Source organism: Heloderma suspectum, chromosome 5, assembly GCF_057233095.1.
Source record: "Heloderma suspectum isolate Gila_16-S chromosome 5, 16-S_ref, whole genome shotgun sequence".
NCBI classification, from domain to species: domain Eukaryota; kingdom Metazoa; phylum Chordata; class Lepidosauria; order Squamata; family Helodermatidae; genus Heloderma; species Heloderma suspectum.
The window spans coordinates 69,048,732-69,070,571 of NC_139462.1; the positions used below are offsets into that span (position 1 = coordinate 69,048,732).

At 42.2% G+C, this 21,840-nt stretch overlaps 1 protein-coding gene across 2 annotated transcripts in view; it reads left to right on the top strand.

Annotated features, from left to right (window-relative positions):
- The window catches only part of GLRB (glycine receptor beta), a 50,409-nt gene extending 34,870 nt beyond the window's left edge, over positions 1 to 15,539 (top strand). Inside the window, exons 7-10 of one of the 2 annotated variants that reach the window (XM_084860280.1) lie at positions 89 to 229; positions 6,140 to 6,292; positions 8,493 to 8,785; positions 14,687 to 15,539. In XM_084860280.1, coding sequence (XP_084716406.1) covers positions 89 to 229; positions 6,140 to 6,292; positions 8,493 to 8,785; positions 14,687 to 14,983 — 884 coding nt within the window. In that variant the 3' untranslated portion in view covers positions 14,984 to 15,539. The remainder of the gene's footprint in view (positions 1 to 88; positions 230 to 6,139; positions 6,293 to 8,492; positions 8,786 to 14,686) is intronic. The other variant, XM_084860279.1, reaches the window with a different exon arrangement.
- Positions 15,540 to 21,840: the final 6,301 nt, after the last annotated feature.

Below are 21,840 nucleotides of genomic sequence, written 5' to 3' on the forward strand. Positions count from 1 at the left end.
TAAGGGAAAAACATGATTGGTTTTCTGTATTGGGTTACTGCATTTGTTATTTCTGTCTTTTTACCCCTTTTTCCCTTTGAACATATAGTTGGTTACACTACGGATGATTTACGATTTATCTGGCAATCTGGTGATCCTGTTCAGCTTGAGAAAATTGCTTTGCCCCAGTTTGACGTTAAGAAAGAAGATATTGAATATGGCAACTGTACCAAATACTACAAAGGGACTGGTATGTACTATCATTCATTCATTCATTCATTCATTCATGAATTCAGTTTGAGATTTTAGCCTGATCTGAAATTCCACAAGTACACTGAAGTAGGGTTTGTTCATATGATACGTTCCAGGGAAAATGCTGAACTATTGCCAGGTGAAGGCAGGCAGGCTTCTTCCAGGAGCAGGGTCTTTTCAATATTGCCACCAGCTTTGTGGAATGCCCTTCCCAAAGTGCTCCGCCAGCCCCTGAGACTAGCCTCTCATTTGATGCAAGGCCAAAACCTGGCTCTTTCAAAAGGCATATGGCTAGTTTGGCCCTGTGTTTTGTGCTGATTAGCACACTGTGGGCTAGTTCGTTTTATTTTACTTATTTACTTATTAATTACATTTCTATACTAATCAATAGCCAAAGCTCTCTGGGCAGTCCACAAAACAAAATCATAAAATCATAAAATATAAAAATATGGTAATACATAATGTAAAAATCTTACATTTAAAACAGAATAAAGAAAAAGTACTCCTACTCCTAAAGTCAGTCACTCTCTTTAGGAGTAGTATGTGCAAGCATCCAGAGGAAAGAATTAGTGACTGACCAGCTTTAAAGGAGCTCCTGAAGCCGGAGATATCCTGAAATGTGTAGAGCACAATACATTTTGCTTTTTTGAGCACCAGAGCCTGCCTCCCCCTTCTTTGTCATTAGTCCATGGTGCTTCTACCCTCTTCACTTCTCCTTAAAATTATATGCCAGGGAGACACGGCGTTCAGATAAATGTGGCACAGTTTAGTTCGTTCATTGTGTTTGCCCCATAGTGATGGATGAGTGGTGGACGTGCTCCTATGACGCCTATCATTTGAGAGTTCTTCCTGGATGATGAGCCTGAACAGGACCACACATTATGCTTTAAATTGTCTGAGGCTCCAGTACATCCTAGGCTTATTAAGTGATAACAAGCGGAGCTTATTAAGTGAATAAATGAATAGATTCACTTTCTCCACTGATGCTACTGCATTAGAGCTCTATTCATGAAACCTGATTTGCGATAACTGTTTTGTGCAGACTGTTGCTAACTATGGTTCAGCTGGTCTGATTGGCAACCATTGCAGTACCATGAATGAGCCAGCATTCTACTTCATGTGGCTCAATTGCTGTTGCTTGGCTGCTCCTGCCAGCAGGAGTGGCTAAAGAACCAGGGACGCTCCATCCCTGGCTTGTTTAGCATGGGGTCCAAACCTGAAACTTTGTTTGTCTCTCCACCCAATGAGCCAGAATTGGAACCCAGGATTCTGGGTTTGGATGCCATGTTAAACAACCCAGGGATGGAAGTTGAGCTGTGTGAACTAGCTCACTGGATCATTCAGGCTAACCCAAGGTGTTTTTTTTAAAAAAACACACCTGGGTTTCTGTGAGGTGCAAACCAGACCTGTGGCTGTGCTAACTGACCTTGACAAGTACTACAGCATTACCCTAGTGAGCCATACAGGTTTACACCACAGTCAGCATGGAGGGATTATGACACAGTATGTAAGAGGGGGAGATAACCAGACCCTTGTCACAGCCATCAGTGAGAGAGAGAGACTGTTGAGTTGTGCTCATTGGAGCCTTATTGTTGTCTGTCATCAATCCATTAATTAGATTATTACAAAGATTAATAATTAAGTAATGGCCCCAGCTCTAGCACACTGTAGCAGCAAGATGAAGAAATTCATGACATGTTAAACTTTTATGGGAGAATACCCTGTATCCTGAAGATTTCAGGAGCAATGAAATAATAATTGCTTATGATAATAAATAGCACAAAGATATTTTATTTTGCTATCTCACAGTTTCTTTCCCATGTAATCTAAGATCAGATGTATGTTTCACTTCACTTCTTTATTAAAATTTGATTGCTATGGTCTCTCTACCAAATCATCTCTCTCTCTCTCTCTGTTGCACCAAGCTGGCTTTTATAGCTGCCTATTCCATCTTCGTTTGGATTATGAATCAGATTGTAATTCTATAAAACTGAGGGGTAATGCTTCTCTTGGCAGTTATAAACATAGGGATTAATCCTCTTCCCAGTTCTGAACTTACTTTTAACAGAATTGGAATCCTGATAGCACTATATACCATTAAAGATATATTGGTTTACAAGAGAGAGGGAGGGAGTTTGGACAGGACTGTTCAAGCAGAAGGAAGTGTGAGGATGACTTTTGTTTTCTGTTTTGATGGTTGGCTTAGTTTTTTCCTTCTAGTTTATGAGAGAGCATTGTGATTAGTATAATGAAAGTGCCAGCTGGCCTCCTTTAATGTAGAATTTACATTTTTCACATTGGTGACTAGGAATGCTATGATTTCTATTTGTAAGATAATATAAGGCTGTTAGAGCAGAAGTGAGTTTCTGACCTAACACAAGCAGCTGAGCACATAAAAGTCATATATAGTATGGAAACTGAAATTAGAATTTAACAATCTGTGGAATCCAGTTATAAATGGCATAGAAAGTATTTCACTGGATCAAGTTCATAAAAGAGGGGATCGAATAACCAGAACGTGATTGTCCTCAGTACTTTAATTACACAAAAGTATAATTTTGTACTGGACCTTTTTAGTGCTTCTTTATGTTAAAATCATCAGCTACCAACTTTATGTATGTTTTATAATAAACATTTGCAGTAAGGTATGTTGTGTAAGGTGGTTGGTTAGGGGCTGATCACATGCTCCCTATGTGCAATGTTAAAATTTGGTATTTATTTTTGTATGTTAAAACATTATGTGTTGCACATTCACAGTATCTCTCAAACCCATCATTAAATATCATTACACAGATTTCAGTTAGACAGAAATTAGGAAGTACAAGATTACCATGTTGGCTATAGTGCAATCTTTTTATAAAAAAATATACATACTGGCCGAGATCCAACAAAAGGTAATCCACATGTGGAAACAGATGCACCCTGATTGCCCCCATAGCAGGAATGGGAACGTACAGTCCATGGGCTGGATACAGACCACAAGCATTCCCCATGTGGTCCATCAGCTTCTTGTCTAAGCCCTGTCCCTTCTCCCAGCAAGAAAAAACTCTTATTTCCAATCAGCAGCTGATCAGAGAGGAGAGGTTTTCCTAGGCAGAGCACTGAAAAAGGATCCCCTTTTCAGTGCTCAGTAGAGAAAATCTCCTATGTCCAGTCAGGTGCTGGTCGGAGACAGGAGCTTTTCCCTACTGAGGAGAGGGGAAAAGCCTGGGGAGGGAGTTGTGAGTTATTTAGTCCTGCTTATTCCTGTGGCTTCTGCTTACGTCCGAGGTTTGTCTTGCAGGTGCTTGTCCTGCTTACTTCTTGGTAGGTTTAAAATCAGTAGTAATTGCTTTCTGCAGCCACCCAGTATGCCTTTGGCCCCATCCACAGATGGGATGAGGGCCCCAAAAATCTTTCCCAGGTTGGAATTCAGCCCTCAGCCCAAAAAAGGTTCCCCACACCTGCACTTATAGGCCCAAAGGGATAATGTATGATGTATATGCACACATATGATTATGTGTATCTGAGAAATCTCTTCCATTCAGCAACCCCACTTTTATGGACTGCTCTCCAGATTCTCATGAGCACAATAGGAGTAGATGACTCTGTCAATTTTGGTTTCTCCCAGTTTTCCATTTTTACAATATTAAATTTGTTCCATCCCATTTCTGCATTATTTTATGGCTTTAAAAAAGCCTGCATTAAATATTTCTGTGTGTGTGTTTTTCTAATATACCCATTATTGTCAATTTTGTCTAATATATGCATTTTTAGTAAGCGGTTTTCTTAACTTAATGCTGCTTTCTATGGTTCTTTAATGAACTTGAGTGCAGTCCGGGAGAGAGCGGAGGACAGGAAGGCCTGGCGTGCTATGGTCCGTGGGGTCACGAAGAGTCGGACACGACTTAACGACTGAACAACAACAACAATGGTTCTTTAACTAATAAATGCCTGTTTCTGCACATATTTCCCTAGTATATGCATTTTTGTACACATTTTTTCTTTGGAGAACTGCAGCACAACATTCTGAGAAGTGTGAATACTGAAGGATAACTGTGTCCTGGTTCTCCTGTTGATTGGGAAGTGTGAATTTGGTTAAGTTCTTATAACTCCTCTATCCCTAGAGCACAATTGCAGGTTGTACGTATATCTGCTGTGCTAATGTACATCTTTTCTCTCTAATAGGGAGAGGGTTTTCAGTGCAGAGTCTTTTCTCCCCTGCCCCCCAATCTCTTTGGCAGGAGGAAGCATAAATGCTGCTGTGCTCAAACATTTTTAGATTAGGGTGACAGATTTTCTCCCAAAAAAATTTGCTTAAATTTGTAGCAAAGATGCAGGACTGTTGGATGCATTGCCAGTTATGACTTCAGCAAATCCTGATTTTTTCAGTGTTCTGCTTTAAAAGGACTTTTCAAAATTAACATTTACAACTGAGACAATTAAGACATTAAATGTGACACTGCATTGCACATGTGCAAATGAGATTAAGCATTATCTGCTTCATTTGAGGCAGTAGTGGGCAACTTCCAGAGGTCAATCGGTCAATACTCCCGCCACTGCCGAGAACCTACCAGAGACTTCTAGGAACATGGTTTTGCTTTAGAACACTCCCTGCACACTTTGGGGAATCAGAAACTTCAGTGCACCATTGAATTTTGGTGCCAAATTCAATGACAGGACAGCGGGGGCTGTGTGTGCATGCGGCTTGTGGGCCACATGTTGCCCACACCTGATTTAAAGGAATCTATACAGTGTTCTGGCTTGGGTAACTCTTTTTATTTCTTGTCTCGTCTTTGAGATAGATTTCTTTCCCTGCAAAGGGTGGTTTGTATGTTGTACTGTGATTATTGAGGCCTGCAATTATATCTGTATTTTAACATTGATGCCATGTAGCTCTTTCACAGAGTTCATGAGCATTAGGAACCAGCTTTCCATCAGATTTCTGTCACCATAAGAACTTATTATGAATGTTCTTATCTTCATTTTGAAAACTACTTTCCCAATATGTCACTGACTTCCAGGAATGTAATATAAATGTGCACGTTTTTACATAGGAGTTGTTTCCTTAGATCAGAAGCTAACTAAACTAAATCTCCTTCTAGCAACAATGACAGAATGCAACTCCTTGTTTTCTGCACGCACACACTAACCTTCAAAGCTAGAGCTTGCTTTGTGATCTATGAGGTTAGGCAGATATGCTAGTCTTTCTTTCATTTTTGTGAACTGCCCAGAAAGCTTCAGCTATTGGGCGATATCAATCAATTCATTTTCTTGTGTCATTTCAAAGAGCTGCTTGAGTCAGTTATTTTGGAATGGACAAAATATCTCCTCCCATATATATCTCCCCGGACCCTAATATCATCTTCAGAGGCCCTGCTCTGGGTGGCCCCACCAAATGAGGCAAGGCGGGTGGCTACTAAGGAGAAAGCCTTTTCAGTGGTGGTACCCCATTTGTGGAACACCCTCACCAGAGAGGCCTGCCTGGTGCCTACATTATGGTCTTTTGGGCACCAGATGAAGACCTTTTTATTCTCCTAGGCGCTGTAAGAACTGCTTTTAGTGCTCTGTGTTTCTGCTGGTTTTACTCTGGTTTTATGATGGAATGGTTTTACTCTTTGCTGCTGGTTTTATCCTGGTTTCATTTGGTGTCGTTTTTATTTTTGTTTTAATATTTGTACTGTATTTTAAATGTGTTGGAGAACTACAGTTATTAGGTGGTTTAAAAGTACAGTAAATAAATAAAGTAAAATTCTTGATGACATCAACAATGTAGTCTTGTACATGTCTGCACAGAAGTAAGCCCTACCGAATTCTGTGGAACTGACTGAGTGTATATAAGACTGCATCTAAAGCATTTATATCTGAGACCAGGGTAGCTGTGTATCTGTAAAAACAGGAATATTTAAATGTGCTGATTTCTCCAAAGGTTATTACACGTGTGTAGAAGTGATCTTCACTCTGAGAAGACAAGTTGGCTTTTATATGATGGGTGTTTATGCCCCAACACTGCTAATTGTCGTGCTTTCGTGGCTGTCGTTTTGGATCAATCCGGATGCAAGTGCTGCAAGAGTGCCATTGGGTAACCTACATTTCTACCCCCTGTCAGAACTGCTGGATGCCTCTTGTCCATTCTGAGGTTGCTTCAGTAGCAAGAGATTTCATTGGATACTGAAGGCAACTGCACTCTCATGGCATGCTTTTCACTCTCATCCCAGTCTTCTCTCTTTCAGTCCCATACATGTCTCCGCTTTTTAAGAGACAAGATCTGTAGCCTATAAGCAGGTTGTTCCTGTATCTGCTCAGTGTATCACCATTGACGTGTATGAATGCAACTGTGAGTAGAAGTTTGGAGGGCATATCTGTTTTGGTGTTGGGGGTGGAATGACGACGTCCTTGATACCCTTGATATTTAAAACATTACCCTCGGGAAGTATATGTAGCTTCTTCAGCATTTGGTAGTAGGGTGATGTCATGCTGTGATACACAGTTCAGTTTCTAGTTTTTAGATGAGAGTGGGTCTTGAGTATTTCAGGAACAGCCCAGAAAGCTCTTCTTCCCATTTTCATTGTCTCTCTTACAAAATGAGTGGACAGGACCAGCATCAGATTTCAGGGTGAGCTTGCCCTAGCAGGCCCCTCAAGCACCACCCCAGGTCCAGGTGTGAGTGGGCCTTCTGGCATGCCCCCAGCAGACTGTAGTAACCACTCGTGGTGCCCCCCCCCCAAGCCTCCCTGATGGTAGCAGGCAGCTCTGGCACTCTGAGACAGCAGCGACATGCATGAGAACAGGGCTGATACCAGCCCTCCTGGCGCCACAGTCTGACAGCAGTGAAACTGGTGGCTAGCCAGTACTCAGACTGTCAGCCAGCCCTCAGGACTTGTTTCTAAAAAGGGGGCCCATCCATCCAGGGCAGGCATTTGCAGTGAACACTGCCAGACCAATTGGTCCCCAGCAGGTGCCCAAGGATGCCCTGTGGTGGTGTCAGGCCTGATTATGGTTTATGGAGATGGTGGAGCAGCTAGTATCACACCACTACATTTCTAATAATAACCATGAACCTTCTGATAGAAATGTGAGGAAACAGACTGTGGCCATCCAAAGGGAAGGAGGTACACCATCTAGCCTCTGATGAAAGGGGCTCCTGGTTTTCCTCAGTCTATGGGGTTCCAGGGAGCATGGTGTGCCCTTAGTTCTCTCAGCATGTAGACCAGGACAGAACCTGTGTTTCTACATGGCTTGAGCTCCAGGCAGTCTCTCTTCCCAGCCTATTGTTCTCTTCTTTGCTAAACATCTCCCACCCCCAAATTCTGATGTGCTCAGATGCACACATTTTCTGGCTTTTTCTGAGGCCATGATACGCATGGTTTTCAGCAGCTCCTTGATGAAATCTGTTTCCCACCCACCCCCTTCTGTCCATTGATATATTTCCTTTGAAATATTGTGAGATCCGATTCTTTTATATCACCCCGAGATTGAACTTTTCACCCTAGATTCAAGACAAATGGAAACAAGCAGCAGGTTCCAGTGACCTTCACTGCCCTGTTGAACAAAGCAATGAAAGCCAAGCTGCCCTCTTTTCAGTCAATGGATTTTAGATTTTAGAAGTTTGGTTTTTAAACTTGAATTGCTATGGAGTACAAGATGTTTGAAGACCATGGATTGTAGCTCTGCAAAGATTAATATCTTTGACACTTTTACCATGAAAGTTAGACAGTTGTTAAAATATAATAAAAAATTTTAAAGGTAGCAAAATAATGATTGGACAATTTTGTGATGTATAAAAGTAGTACACATGTAGACAACCAATTTGACTGCTGCGTTCCCTGCAGGAGAATCAGAAGCAGAGATAGCCACCTGTCTGCCACTCAGTTGCCGTATTTCTCCATCTATTTGTGACATCTAAAACTCCATTTGATTGATGGTTTGAAAATTCATGGTAAGAACCTGTGCTGATCAGCAAAAGGAGATAGATGTGCCATGATAAATAAGAGTTGTGAGCAACAATCAATACCATAAATTGCTATGTATGTGCTCAGGATGGTTATGTATCTGTGTATGTAACCAACTCCATAATTCACCATGTACATCCATATTCATCTCCTGCAAAACATACGTGGTACATCAGCAAATTGTGTTCCCTTTGAGTGTAAATATCATTATTTAGAACCTGGCAGCACAAATATTTAAGGGGAGGCAAACTGGGGAAAGGCTAACAGTGCAGGAAGGTTTCCCATTACTTAGTACATTGCTGGGTGTGTTTTTTTCCTCCTGTGCCTTAGGTATCTTTTCAGTGCTCAGCTTGGCATCAGAATGTACTACCCTTGCTGCTGAACTCCCCAAAGTGTCTTATGTGAAGGCCTTAGACGTGTGGCTGATTGCATGCCTTCTCTTTGGGTTTGCTTCGCTGGTTGAGTATGCCGTAGTTCAAGTCATGCTGAACAATCCAAAGCGAATTGAAGCTGAAAAGGCAAAGATTGCTAAGGCAGAGCAAGCAGAAGGGAAAGGTGGAAATGCAGCTAAAAAGAATACCGTGAACGGCACAGGCACCCCAGTGCACATCAGCACTTTACAGGTGAGTGCCTTTCTTGCCCTGTTATTTTTGCAAAGTCACTCCATTTTCAGTCACTTGACATACTAAATATAGAGGGCAGTGCTAGGTAAATGCAAGATTGAGGGGTTTACATAGACCTTCTTTCCCCAATCTGGTGCCCTCCAGCTGTCTTGGACTATGATTGCCATTATCCCCAGCCAAGAAGGGCAATAGCCCTGCCAACTTGGGATGGTGGCAGTTGTAGTCCAAGGCACCTGGAGGGCACCGGACTGGAGAAGGCTGACATGGACAGTACATTGTATTTCACTGTGATGCTGCAACAAAGCATTTTTGAAACAAGCAGGCACAAGTTAGGGCTACTTGCTGAAAGCTCCTCTGAAGCTGGTGCAAAGGGTCAGTTGGTGCAAAGAAGGTAGAAAGGCAATGGTTATCATTCAGAACAGCCCTGTTTTCATAGTGACAACACAATTTTGTGTCTGCAGTATAATGTAGTAGAGATTTTGGACACACACACACCCTTAGCAAAAATCAATACGTTTCTTGGGGTATTTTTTTGTCCCAGGCTCTCGTTGGTTTTCAGAAAGAAAACTCTGTATGGGCACTCAAATCTGGCTCCCTGGATCAGTGGTTGTTGGGTTTCTTTTTCTCCAGCATTGGCTGGGACAAAAAATATTTCCCAACCAAGGGTTCAGTTGGGTGTTTGGAGAACAATACCCACCGCCCTAGGCCGGGTTGTTTATGTACAGAAAGAAAACTGTAAATGTTAAGAACTGAAATCTGGTGACATTGAACACCATGATCACTGTGGATCACTGGAAAATGCATCTGTGGATTTCTGCTAGGTGAAACACAGCCTTAGATCATTTCTCTGCAGTGTTACCCAATATCATATGCAACCAGAACTGAAAACACGGGTGCCTCCTGATCTGTGTGCTACTTGCTGCTGTGGACCCTTGGTACCTAAATCTGCATAGAGAAGGCTGAAACAGTTGAATCATCTCCCAAGGTTCCAGTAGGGCCAACCCCACCCAAGCAGCCAATTGGTCTGCTTGGGTGGGGCTATAAATGCTTCTAGGTCAAGCCTGGATCTTTGGTTAACAGCCAGATTCTGGTCTTGTCTGAATGACTTGCTAAGTATTTTCCAAGCATCTGCACTTCTGAACTTTCCTGCCTATCTGCCTGCTTTGGCCTTCTGCTAGGCTTGCTACAGCATTTCACTCTGATTTTCCATCCTATTCCACTGGAATTCAATCTTCCATTCCTTGCTGCCTATGCCCCTCCTAAAGACAAATGGCAAGAACTCAGTACGCAACAAGTTGCTCTTAGTTCTCATTCAGCTCTGACCATAACAACTAATTTCTCTTCACTGTGGCAGACCAATGATAGTAGAAACTAGATGTGGAACTAGGATCTTCATTTTGCTCCAAGCCTTGAGGATATTCAGTTGCAGCCACAAGGGGGATCCCTTCTTATCTTACCCTCTGCCTGGAATTTACCCAGTGGCAAGGCCGCTCTTAGCTCAATGTGGAAATGGAGAAATGTGCGTGCCTCTTTCCCCATCAACATCAGTTTCTATAAACTGCTCTAATTGTGGCCAACAACTCCTCTTCCCTTTTTCCAACCCATACTCTCTTGCATGACTACCCCTAATGGAGCAGAGGGAGAATTCAGGCCACAGAGAGTAGGTAGGTAGGTAGGTAGGTAGAACAGTTCAACTATGATATCTAAGCTGAAGAATGAAGACAAAGGGGGTTATCTTGGAAATGGAGACAGTATTATTTATTTATTTATTAAGATTATTTATTTATTATATTTTTAATCCACCCAATCACCAACATTGTCTGGGTGGATTACATCAGTTAAAAGACTAAAATGCCATACGAACAGTTAAAAATATGAAATACAATACAGATATGTAAAAGAATACAATACAGTACAAAACAACAAACAGCACAGGAATAGATAAAACAGCCGTAAAATCTAGAACTGGGTTTCTAAGGGTGCAATCTTTTACATGTTTAGACAGAAAAAAGTCCTACAATACCCAGCATTCCCCAGCCAGTGCTGCTGGCTGGGGAATGCTGTAGTTGGAGGACTTTATCTGCCTAAACATACATAAGATTGTGCCTTAAAATGCCTGGGAGAAAAGAAAGGTCTTTGTTATCTTTTCAGGCAATGTAGGCACCAGGTGAATCTCCGTTTGTGGTGGACATTACGTAGGTGCATCAGAAAATGCACTTAGGGCATAATCCTATGCATGTTTAGACAGAAGAAAGCCCTACAGTTCCCACCATTCCCCAGCCAGTATGGAGACTGCACCATTAATAGGATTGCACCATTACTAAACTCAGACAGTATCACATAGCTATTGCTCAGCATTAGTAGAATTATGCAAAAACAGATCAATTACCTGGAAAAAGAACTTAGGAAGCTGCCTTATGCTGAGTCAGATCATTGGTCCATCTAGCCCAGTACTGTCGACACTGACTGGTAGTGGCTCTCTGGGGTTTCAGGAAGGAGTTTTTGCTGCCCTAGTTGGAGATGCCGAGGATTGAACCCGGGACCTTCTGCATGCAAAGCAGGTGCTCTGTAGCCACTGAGCTACAGCCCCTCCTTTCAATGGTTGAAGAATAGAATGTTGCCACTGCTCAGTTCCACCTGATAATCGTGGGAAAGGTGTAGATTAGCTACCACCTTAATTTGCAGCAAAACAGGGCAGTGTTTGTCGACTGCTAGACCCTACAAAGAAACAAATTACTATCTTGCACCCTCTAGTGACTCTTCGGGGCATCGTCAGCTTCTATAACCCATTCTCTATATCCCGAAGAGCATGTACATAGGTTATGTTTCTGAGTGGAAGAGAGCAATAGATGTTTAATAGTTCAATTTGATTTGAGGATATAAATCTACTTACTACTGTGGCAGTGAGAATGATGCCTTTGTTAAAAACATGAGTAACTATTGCAGTCTCTTCCCATTTTATCCCCGCAGCTTAACAGTATACTTTTTTTCTGGTTCATGCATCCAGCCCCAGGTAAAACATGTGCTGGCACTAATTCAGTGAGGGACATTTTTTACATTTCTCTTAAAGGCATAGGGACAGAGGCACAACGGTTTCTGAAGTTATAGAAAAAAAGTAAAGGAAGCATTACTACACACACTCATCTCTGATATACCCATTTATTGCATGACTCTGTAAATGGATTATTAATGGAAGCTGACCAGATCTAAGGAGTGGACGATAGGAGCCCACCTCAGCATTCACACTAGCTCCACCCATCTTAGTCACAATTTTTCTCACCTTCTACACCAGCATCCCCCAACCTGGAACCCTCCAGATGTGTTGGGACTGCAACTCCCATAATTCCCAGCCAATTAGGTTGGGAATGCTGGGAGTTGCTGTTCCAGCTCATCTGGAGGGCCCCACGTTGGGGAAGGCTGCTCTACACATAAAGGGTGACTGTGTGGAGGAGAGAGCTGCCTCTTATCGATGGAGGCTCTTCCTGTGATCTAGAAGCCTATTTTTCCAGGGTTTTAAGGGCCAAACTACACATTATGCTAATCAGGTAGTATGAAGCATGTAGCTGAGGCTGTCTTACTTTGAGATTGGGGCTCCACATGCCTACACTAGAGTAAAAAAAAAGAGACAGAGACATTCTTTGGCTACGCTATTTGCATAATGTATTGTTTGGCTCTCAGTTGGCCATACAGTGGTAACTCTACCATTAGTCTCTCTGAGGAAGTTTTTGGGGACAGTGTCATAAGAATTGCCCTGCTAGGGAAGACCAAAGGTCAGCACAGTTCCTCATCCTGTTAGCAGGAGCCAGCCAGATGGTTTGGGGAAGCCTATAAGGAGGATATGAGCCCTCCCCTCAATCTTTCAGTGATATACCACCTCTCATTCTGGATATTCCTTTTAGCTAGTATGGTTAATAGCTATTGATGACTGATTACTCTCTATGAATTTGACACACACCCTTTTAAAGCAATCAGGCTGTCACCATTTTTTTTCTAGCTGTGAATTCCATAAATTAATTACACTTGCCTCCATGTTTTAAATCAGCCTTCCCAGCATGGGTCCCTCCCCAGCCAGCATGGCCAATGGTTGGGGATGATAGGAGCTGTAGTCCAACACACCTGGAGGCACCCACACTGGGGAAGGCTGTTCTAGAGGGTGAAACATTTGTCTCTATCTACTTTCTCCACACTATGCATACTTTGATAAGCATCTATAATATTCCTTCTTAGTCTGTTTGTTTCCCTCTAAATTAAATGCCCCCAAACATTTTAGCCTTTCCTCACAGGGAAGGTGCTCTAGCCCCTTCATCATTTGGGTTGCACCTTTCTAGCTCTATATCTTCTTTTGACTTGGGTCAATCAGAACTGCATACAGTATTCCAAAGGTAGCCACAGCATAATTTTCCACACTGGCCATCCTATTTTCAATTTCTTTTGTAATAACTGTACTAGAACTTAGAAATGGAAATTATGAAATGTTGAAACATGTTAGTAAAATGTTCTGAGGAAGAAAATCATCCTGGAGTAATTTTTGCACAATGAAAAGGGAGAAAATAGTGCTTTCCAACATGTGATTTCACATTGAAAAAGAGAGAGAGAGAGAGAGAGAGAGAATATTACTTTGGAAAAATCTCCCAGGATGGGAAAAGTCACATTGTCATTGTGCCGTTTATTGACACTGTCCCCCATATTTAACATGCTGATGACTGGTAGACTATGAAAGCAGTAACGCCTCCAAAGGCAATCATAAAAGAGAAAGGTGCATATATTTCTTGTGTACCTTTTCAAACGTCATCTGAGAAATGTCTAGGCTCTTTCTTCTGATACTCATCAGCAAGGATTTACATTTCTGGCTATTTTTATCCATTCATATGATTGTTTTTTCATGTCCTCTTAATTTCACTTTGTGCGCAGTCTGTCTTCATGGATTTTTCTACAAATCCATACAATGCATACCATTCACTTCTACCCTACAACTGTTCAGATAGTTAAACACAATTAAACACGACCCATGACAGATGGAATATTTATTGAGCCAGACATATTTTATTTATTTATTTCAGGCATTTATATACTGTTATGATATTTCTCCTACGGTGGTTTACAATGCAAATTAAAATAAAACAATAAGATACACCATCAAACAATTACCATCCACAAACAACAGCACAATCAAATATCAATTAAAACATGAGTCTGAAAATGTGGCAGGTTGGCATATTTTATTTGCACAATAAATGGCAGAACAGAGCAACAACTGGGGTCGCTACAGAGTCCTGATGCCCCAGTCCAGCTGGAGTTAGTTGTTATTGTTGCTGCTGTTGCTGTTATTTTTTATTATTTATTACATGTCTATACCGCCCAATATCCGAAGCTTTCTGGGCAGTTTACAAAAATGAACACCATTAAAAATGCAGCATACAGAGTTTTAAAAACCATTTACATAATGCAACAGACAATAAACACAGAGACAACATATATCTAGAAACGACTTTAAGCAATCAACCATAAAACAAATCCAGAACCTGATTAAAATTTATCATATGCTGCCAAATGCCTGGGAAAAGAGGAAGGTCTTAACCTGGCACCAAAAAAGAACAATGTTGCTGCCAGGCAGGCCTCGTTGGGGAAATCATTCCATAATTAGTAGGCCACCACTGAGAAGGCCCTCTCCCTTGTTGCTGCCTTCCGAAGCTCCCTCAGAGGAGGCACTCTGAGGAAGGCCTTAGACGCTGAACATAGTATATGGGTAGGTTCATGTCAGGAGAGGTGCTGCGTTATGAGTCTAGCGTTGCAGCCCTACCCACATATCATTGGTTTTCATGTTATCTAAGAATGCCCTAAGCTTGCTCTTAAAACACTGGAGTAACTCATGATTTCCAAAACATTTTTTTAAAAAAACAGGTTGGGGAGACCCGATGCAAAAAAGTTTGTACCTCAAAATCTGACTTGAGATCCAACGATTTCAGCATCGTTGGAAGCTTGCCAAGAGATTTTGAACTGTCCAACTATGACTGTTACGGAAAGCCCATTGAAGTCAGCAGCGGGCTTGGGAAATCTCGGACAAAGAACAACAAGAAGCCTCCTCCTCCGAAGCCTGTGATCCCATCAGCAGCGAAGCGCATTGATCTTTATGCAAGGGCACTGTTTCCATTTTGCTTCCTGTTCTTCAATGTCATATACTGGTCTGTATATTTATGATAATCCCTTATTTATTTTTTTAAAAAGCGTGTGTGCAATATATGCCATTTCATTACATCATGAAGGCCAGTCTGCAGCAATTATTTGCATTTGCAAAGCAATCTATTGCATATTAGATGCCATATGTGATTGTAATGGGGTAAAACGTGGCATTGTGGTTTTGAATGAAAGCATGACACCACAATGTCTGTGCTCGAAACAACTGTTGTATATAAATGTACAGCGTACATCCTGCTTTAGGCATATATGAAGGATAACGCATACTACATTAATGAAGCTGGACAACACTCCCTATGAACATAACCAAGAGTCAAACTGTTTCTGATAATGAAACTGATATACATGCCGACTATCAGTAAGATCGATATTCTAGTATATGTAGCATTTAAAAGTTCTCCTTATGACTTTTCAAAGCCAGGATTCATCTTATTCTTGTATAAAGTTAAATGGCACTGTGGAAGAACAAGCTGATGTTGTAATTCAAATTATGTAGATTTGTAAGTGGGCAAAGTATATATTAAGCTGATCTTGTCAATGTGAAAAATAAAGATCAGAGAATTACTAGTTTTGCAAAACCAGGTCATTTCTTAACATGGCATTGTTTGTTTTCAGCATAATGTGAGAAAAATGTGCTGCTGAACAGATTAGACTGAGACTCTGGCTTGGGGTTGTATGAGAAACTTGTTTCAGTTCTCAAATCATCAGAACTTGCCCTGTTCACAACCCTGAATGCGAGCAAGAGCATTTTTTGGAAAAATGCTTGCACATTTCTGAGCATGTAATGTGTAGTTTTTTTGTTTTTTTTAAAAAAAGCACTTTAAAATGTGTGTGTGTGTGTATATATGCTTAGCCAATGAGGGGGAAAGTGTGCACCTTTCAAAAATGCACACAAAAATTTGCACTTTTCCCATTCGAAATGCGTACTTTTCCTGTTCAGACAAAAAGAAAAACAGGTCGCAAATGAAAACAGGAGCAAGGAAAACTGAGCTTTGAAGTGGCGTTTGGAGAATCTCGATGAGCTTGAGCATCCCCGGTTCTTCCATCCCTATTCTGGCTCAGCTCTGCAGGCGTTGAAGAACTTTGGGACTGAAGATTTCTATCCCATCTACAAGGTCACTTACTCAGCAATCCTATAGTCATATTATGCCAGGACAGGAAATACATTCCTGCTGTGATGTCAGAAGGCAGCCCGCCATATCCCAATGTGCGCTCAGCACAAGAGGGGAAGGGGAAAACACACAACCTGAACATCCAAAAATGGCATAAAAATGATGGACATGCTAACAGCATCCTTTGAAACACCACCATAGCCAACCAATTAGGGACTGCACTTGCAATGACACCCACATACCAACTACACACCCAGCAGCTAATGAACTGGCAATGATGGTGATATGCTCCCAGCACACTGCCTGCATCCCCATACACGCAACATAGGCATCCCCACTCCATCAGCCACAGAAGCACCACCAGCAAAGATCGCACTAATGCCAGCTCTAGGCATCCCTCCATGCAACCATTTGAATTCCCTTATGATCCTCACAACACTGTTTTATGAGCAAAGCAGACACACAGAGGAGGAAGGACAGCTTGAGATAACACACAAAGCCCTCTTGGCACAAGGGTTCAAGACCCACCTAGGATGAAAAAGGCTCTTCTGCCATGCAGCCAAGGGGAGAGGACAGGATAAACAACAAGGATGACCACAGATACACACTGACAGTAGCAACATGCAGTGGCTCACTGCAAAGGGCAGAGGGATGCCAAGCAGGAGAGGGGCGTTCAAGCCCCACCAGGGGAAGAGGGGAATGTACCTGGCATCAGACACATCATGGGGCATTCATCTTTCCTCCCCCTCCCCAGCCACAGCCCAGAAACCCATTATAGATGCTTGGAGCACAGGGCCTCCAGGACTAGCCCTGGTCTGACAGAGCAGCTCACATTGTATGTGAACCTGGGTGCACAGGAGATGTTTGTGAGGGAGTGAATGAGTGAGTGAGTGAGTGAGCAAGGAGGGGGAATGGTGCCACTTGAGTGTTGGGCCAGTGTTTATGCCTCAGCCTCCCCCCACACCCCCATGCTGGAGGGAGGGGGAGACTGCAGTGACTTGAATATACATATGTAGTCCTCCCTGCTTGGGAGTTGCGATGGAACACTTTGGGAGCAATGACAAATTGTTGTGCTATCTGTGCATCTGGGCTGTGATCCTGCAAGGCAAAAGTGCTTCTGAGTGTTTAGCCAGCAGCAGCAATGGTTGGAGTCAGGTGCCTGGCCTTTGCCAACAGAGATCTTACCTGCATGTGGGGATGAATGCTGCCTCCCCTGTGTGTGTGTGTATGTGTGTTGGGGGGAGATACTGTTCCCTGCCATTTATAGGGGCAGAGACTGTGAGAGCAATCCTGTTTAGACAAGACACAATACAGCAAAGGAGGTGGCAGGGTAGGGAAAGTGGTGGGAGATAGAGCAGTTATACTTTGCAGCAAGTGTTCCCCCTTCCCTTGCTTATATATGTGGGGTGCTGCATCTGGCACCTCCAGTTGTTGGAGTGGAGTTCAGTGTTGGATGTGGAGGTGCTGGAGTGGAGGGTTGGATGTGTTGGGGTTGTGTCTGGTGTCCCAAGGCAAGGTACCTGTTAGCAGAGAAGTGTTAGCAATGTGCTCAAATTCCCAAGTATGTTGTGGGGCCAGCTGGTTTTGTGCAAAGGATTCCCCTTTGTACAAAGTGCCCTTTTCCCATATTTGCATCACACCAAGGTTTCCCCTTCTAATCTCTAAGTGTGCACAATGTGAGTCCAGAGAGATATAGCTCCATGCTTCATGCCTTATCATCTGAGTAATGCCCCCCCTGTGTCATGTGGCATTTGTAATACTGGTGGTGGCATGCTCTGATTTTGGTATCAAGTTACACCATAACCAATGCTCTGATATGGCAATATGTGCATGGCAGTCATCAACTCAGAGCGGCCATTTTAAAATTGGTTTCCCCACCCATTGAAGTCAATGGGAGGGAAATTCTTTGTCCCAGATGTGGAGCTGGGGTAAAGCTGCACCATCAGTGGGTTGGGGTGGGGAACATGGACTGAAGAGTTATAGGATATGGCATATGTGTCCCATGTCCCATCCATGACGTCCCATCCTCTTTTAGGCTAAACAGCACACCTTTACCTCATACTGCCATATCTAGAGTGTTTCTCTGGTGTATATGAACCAGTGTACCTTGGGCTTCACTGGCACAGTGGGGCTTCCAACAAATCCTATGGCCTTTCAGCTGGGGTACCTTCTGGATAGGACTGTGCCCTTACAATGGCATCTGTGGTAGAGTACCATCTGTAATCTCAAAGTATACTGTGTAATTTTAATGTCTCTATTTAGTGTTTGAACATATAATTTGGCACTCCAAAGATCTATCTTTCCCCAGGGCCACAAAAAATATCTTTCTGTGGGAAGGCCCTGACAAGTAAAAGAATGTAAGTAAGCAGCCCGTATTGTTGTCCTCACCTCATTCACCACATCAAAGTTTGACAACACGGAGCAAGTGAAACAATGCCTGGGAGAAAGCTTTGAATGATACAGATGCCTTGAGGCCTGTAATTTCAGCCAACCAACCAAATGAATAAATAGCTATCACATACTGTAGCTGATATGAATTTTATCTAGCCAAGGCTGGTGTTGTTCAAAACAAAGAAAACAGGGTGGGGTGAACATTCAGTGTACAATGTGTTAATTACACTACAGATGATTGAGACTTGTGGAGTAGAATCAAGGCCTGCCGCTAAATATTGAGTGGGCCCCCAATTCCAGTCCTGCTCAGCAGGGTATTGCATGTACACTGCATGTAAAAAAAAACCCAAACCAAAACACCCCACCTAAGTATGTATTTCTTAATCAGTGTGCATGGATAAACAGAATTCTTTCCATGCTCTGGTTTCCACTAGTTCAAGATAATCTCAATTTGTTTTCAACTGTTGGTGAGTATTGAAGATTCATCTACCATGACCAAAATTTTTAAATTAAATTAAATTATTATTATTATTTCTACTACATATGGGACATTTACATATAGGACATGGAACTAAATAATATTTATATATAGTCTGCTTTTTAGCCTATTTCCTGCATGCAGACAGCAACATGGAGGCCACTTATACTGCAGCTGTATGAGGATTGGCCCATGCAGCAAGTGGTTGATGTGAAAAAGCTCCGCATGCAATTCTAGCCACTTTCATCACATCATTTCAAATTACCTGCCAGCCCAAAAGAGGGTGGGGATGGAGTGGTGAATTGCTTGGTGAGCTGCTTGATATAAATGACATGTCAAGGGCAGGGAACCACCGCTATGAAATTGTATTATATGTCGATGCCATGACAGTTTCGTATGTAAATTGGACATTAGTTTGTTGCACTAGATTTAAAATGAGACTAAGAAGGTTGGAAGAAAGAATGGGAGAAATAAGGCTTGGCACCAAGCTATCAAGGGAGACTGATGTTCCTGCTCCAGGTTATTTTCCCTCCAGTTTCCACCTATTGAAAAAAAAGGAGGATGTCTGCCACAGCTTTGCCCAGTTGTCCTCACTGAAGGCCAAAGCTTCAGCTCTTTTACTTTCTGTCAACAAGACACCCAGTAGGTCAACTGGTTTCCTTTAAACAATACAGGAGTAGTAACAGGAAAACAGACTTTTCTATTTGGTAGCGTTAAAAAATCAAACCAATACGTAGGAATATATATTTAATAAAACACCTAAAATTCTATTAAATACAAGAGTTATATTGGTTATTATTTAATCATCCTATATTTATTCCTAACCTACTTACCTACCCTTTCTAAACCCTTCTCCCCAAACCCCACTCACTAGATATACATTCACTGAATCCCTAAACCCTCCCTGACTGTCTGTTCTCTCCATTCAGGGTGCAATCCTATTCAGATAGGTGGCTGCCTCTGAACTTGGAGGTGACCACCTATCCAATGCAGGGCAGGAGAAGCACAGACGGGATTGTTCCCTCTGCACTTCTGCCCTGCATTTTCAGCTAGACAGCTGCTTTTGGCTGTCTAGGTGAGGAAGGGCTGAGCAGGAGAGGAGGCACATTGGATGTGTCATACAGGCATTTCCTCCCACCCCAGAACACGTCCCGGAAGGCCCCTTTTGGCCGCTCCACGCTGCTCTTGTGAGTGCAGAGGATGGGGCTGTTCCATGCTGCCTCTGAGGCAGTGTGGAAGTGGGGGGAGGTCGGTTCCTGGAAAACCAGATATCCTATGGCCGTCTAGCCGCTGTCTAGCAGCCATAGGATTGCTCCCTTAAACTCTTTAGAATTCTCTCACCCACAAGCCCCTCCCACCTTTCACTCACATGCCAACATTCCATTAACTCTGTCTTACCTGGATAACATTCTACAGTTCAAATGCAAACATTTACATTGCCATGCATATGTTACAGAGATCTACATGTAGAAGCAGGCTTCCATGCATGGTTTCCTTGCAGGATTTTGGAACTAATTATATAGGTTGTATGACAATGACGATGCACATTTATATCCCAATATAGATGTGAGGCTTTCAATGAAACCCCCATTCAGACTCCAGGCTATGGATGGAGAAGTGCTTTCACCCTACAGTCGAATGGGGATTACACTGGGTGGCTCTCTTCAGATGCATATGTCCTTTCACTGCTTTGGGCCAATAGTCATACATAGTGCCTTATTTTTAATTAATTAATTAATTAATTAATTTCTTACCCTTCTTCCCAAAGAACCTAGGGTAGGTAACAACCTTCATAAACACAATATACCACACACAACACCATTAAAATCATAATTCTGAAAGCACAAACATCTAAGAAAATACAATATAACCATCAGCAAATAGACAGTGTATAACTATAGCTGGATCAGGGCCAATAAATGCATGTCAGACACCAAAGGGAATATTCTGTGTATATAAACATATTTGTACTTTTCTCCTCCTCTTTTCCCCTCTTCCCTGCAGATTCTAGAAGGCAAATAATTACCTTGTCTTGGAGTCTCCTTTGAAGTACTTTTCCTTGTTAACAGTTTTGCAAAATGGCTTTTCTGTAATTAATGTCTACATTTTATCTTTACCATCTTTCAGTATAGATTTTATTTTTAAATTAATTTCTGTTCCTCTTTGCTCTCCTGCCTCCTTGATGGCCTTTGTGTTTATCACAAAGCATTTAATCAATTTGTAATAATTATTTTTGCTACTAAACTCACACAAGGAAACATGAGAACCATGTATTGTAATGTGCTTTGTAAAGGAACGGATCTGTAGTAGCTAGCTATGCCAGTACAGACTGTACGCTAACAAGGACAATTGTGCTTAGTTTTGCAACTGCCTCACACATCGATCCACAGCTTTCTGGGTGCTCTTCATACATATATGTAGTCATCAATTCCCTATTCACTTCAGTGGAGAGAGCAAGGGAATGTATGCAAAGGAATCTTTCAAACTAACATCTTGAGTTGTCAGATTGCTTGCTATAATGACACAACTTCAACTGCTGGCCGCCAAGAATGTTCTGGAGCATTTTTTGTATCTCCTGATTGCAGTGGTTAATAGACTGTCCCTGCATTTTAGATTGTTCATCTGTGTAACAATGTAATAGCGATTTTAGCCTTATTCAGGTGTTCCAAAATTGTAGTAATTATACACATGAAGAGGGGGAGCATGCTAGTCCCAACCCCCACTGCTGTCGCTCTTGTCACCCTCTGCATGTGGAGGGTGACTTTGTGAAGAGGAGATCCTCCTCTCTTCATGAGGGCTCTCCACATGATCCGGAATGTTGGATAATAAGGAGAGCTGCAGATAGAGATATATGAGAAATTTGTTTTAGTTCATTTTTT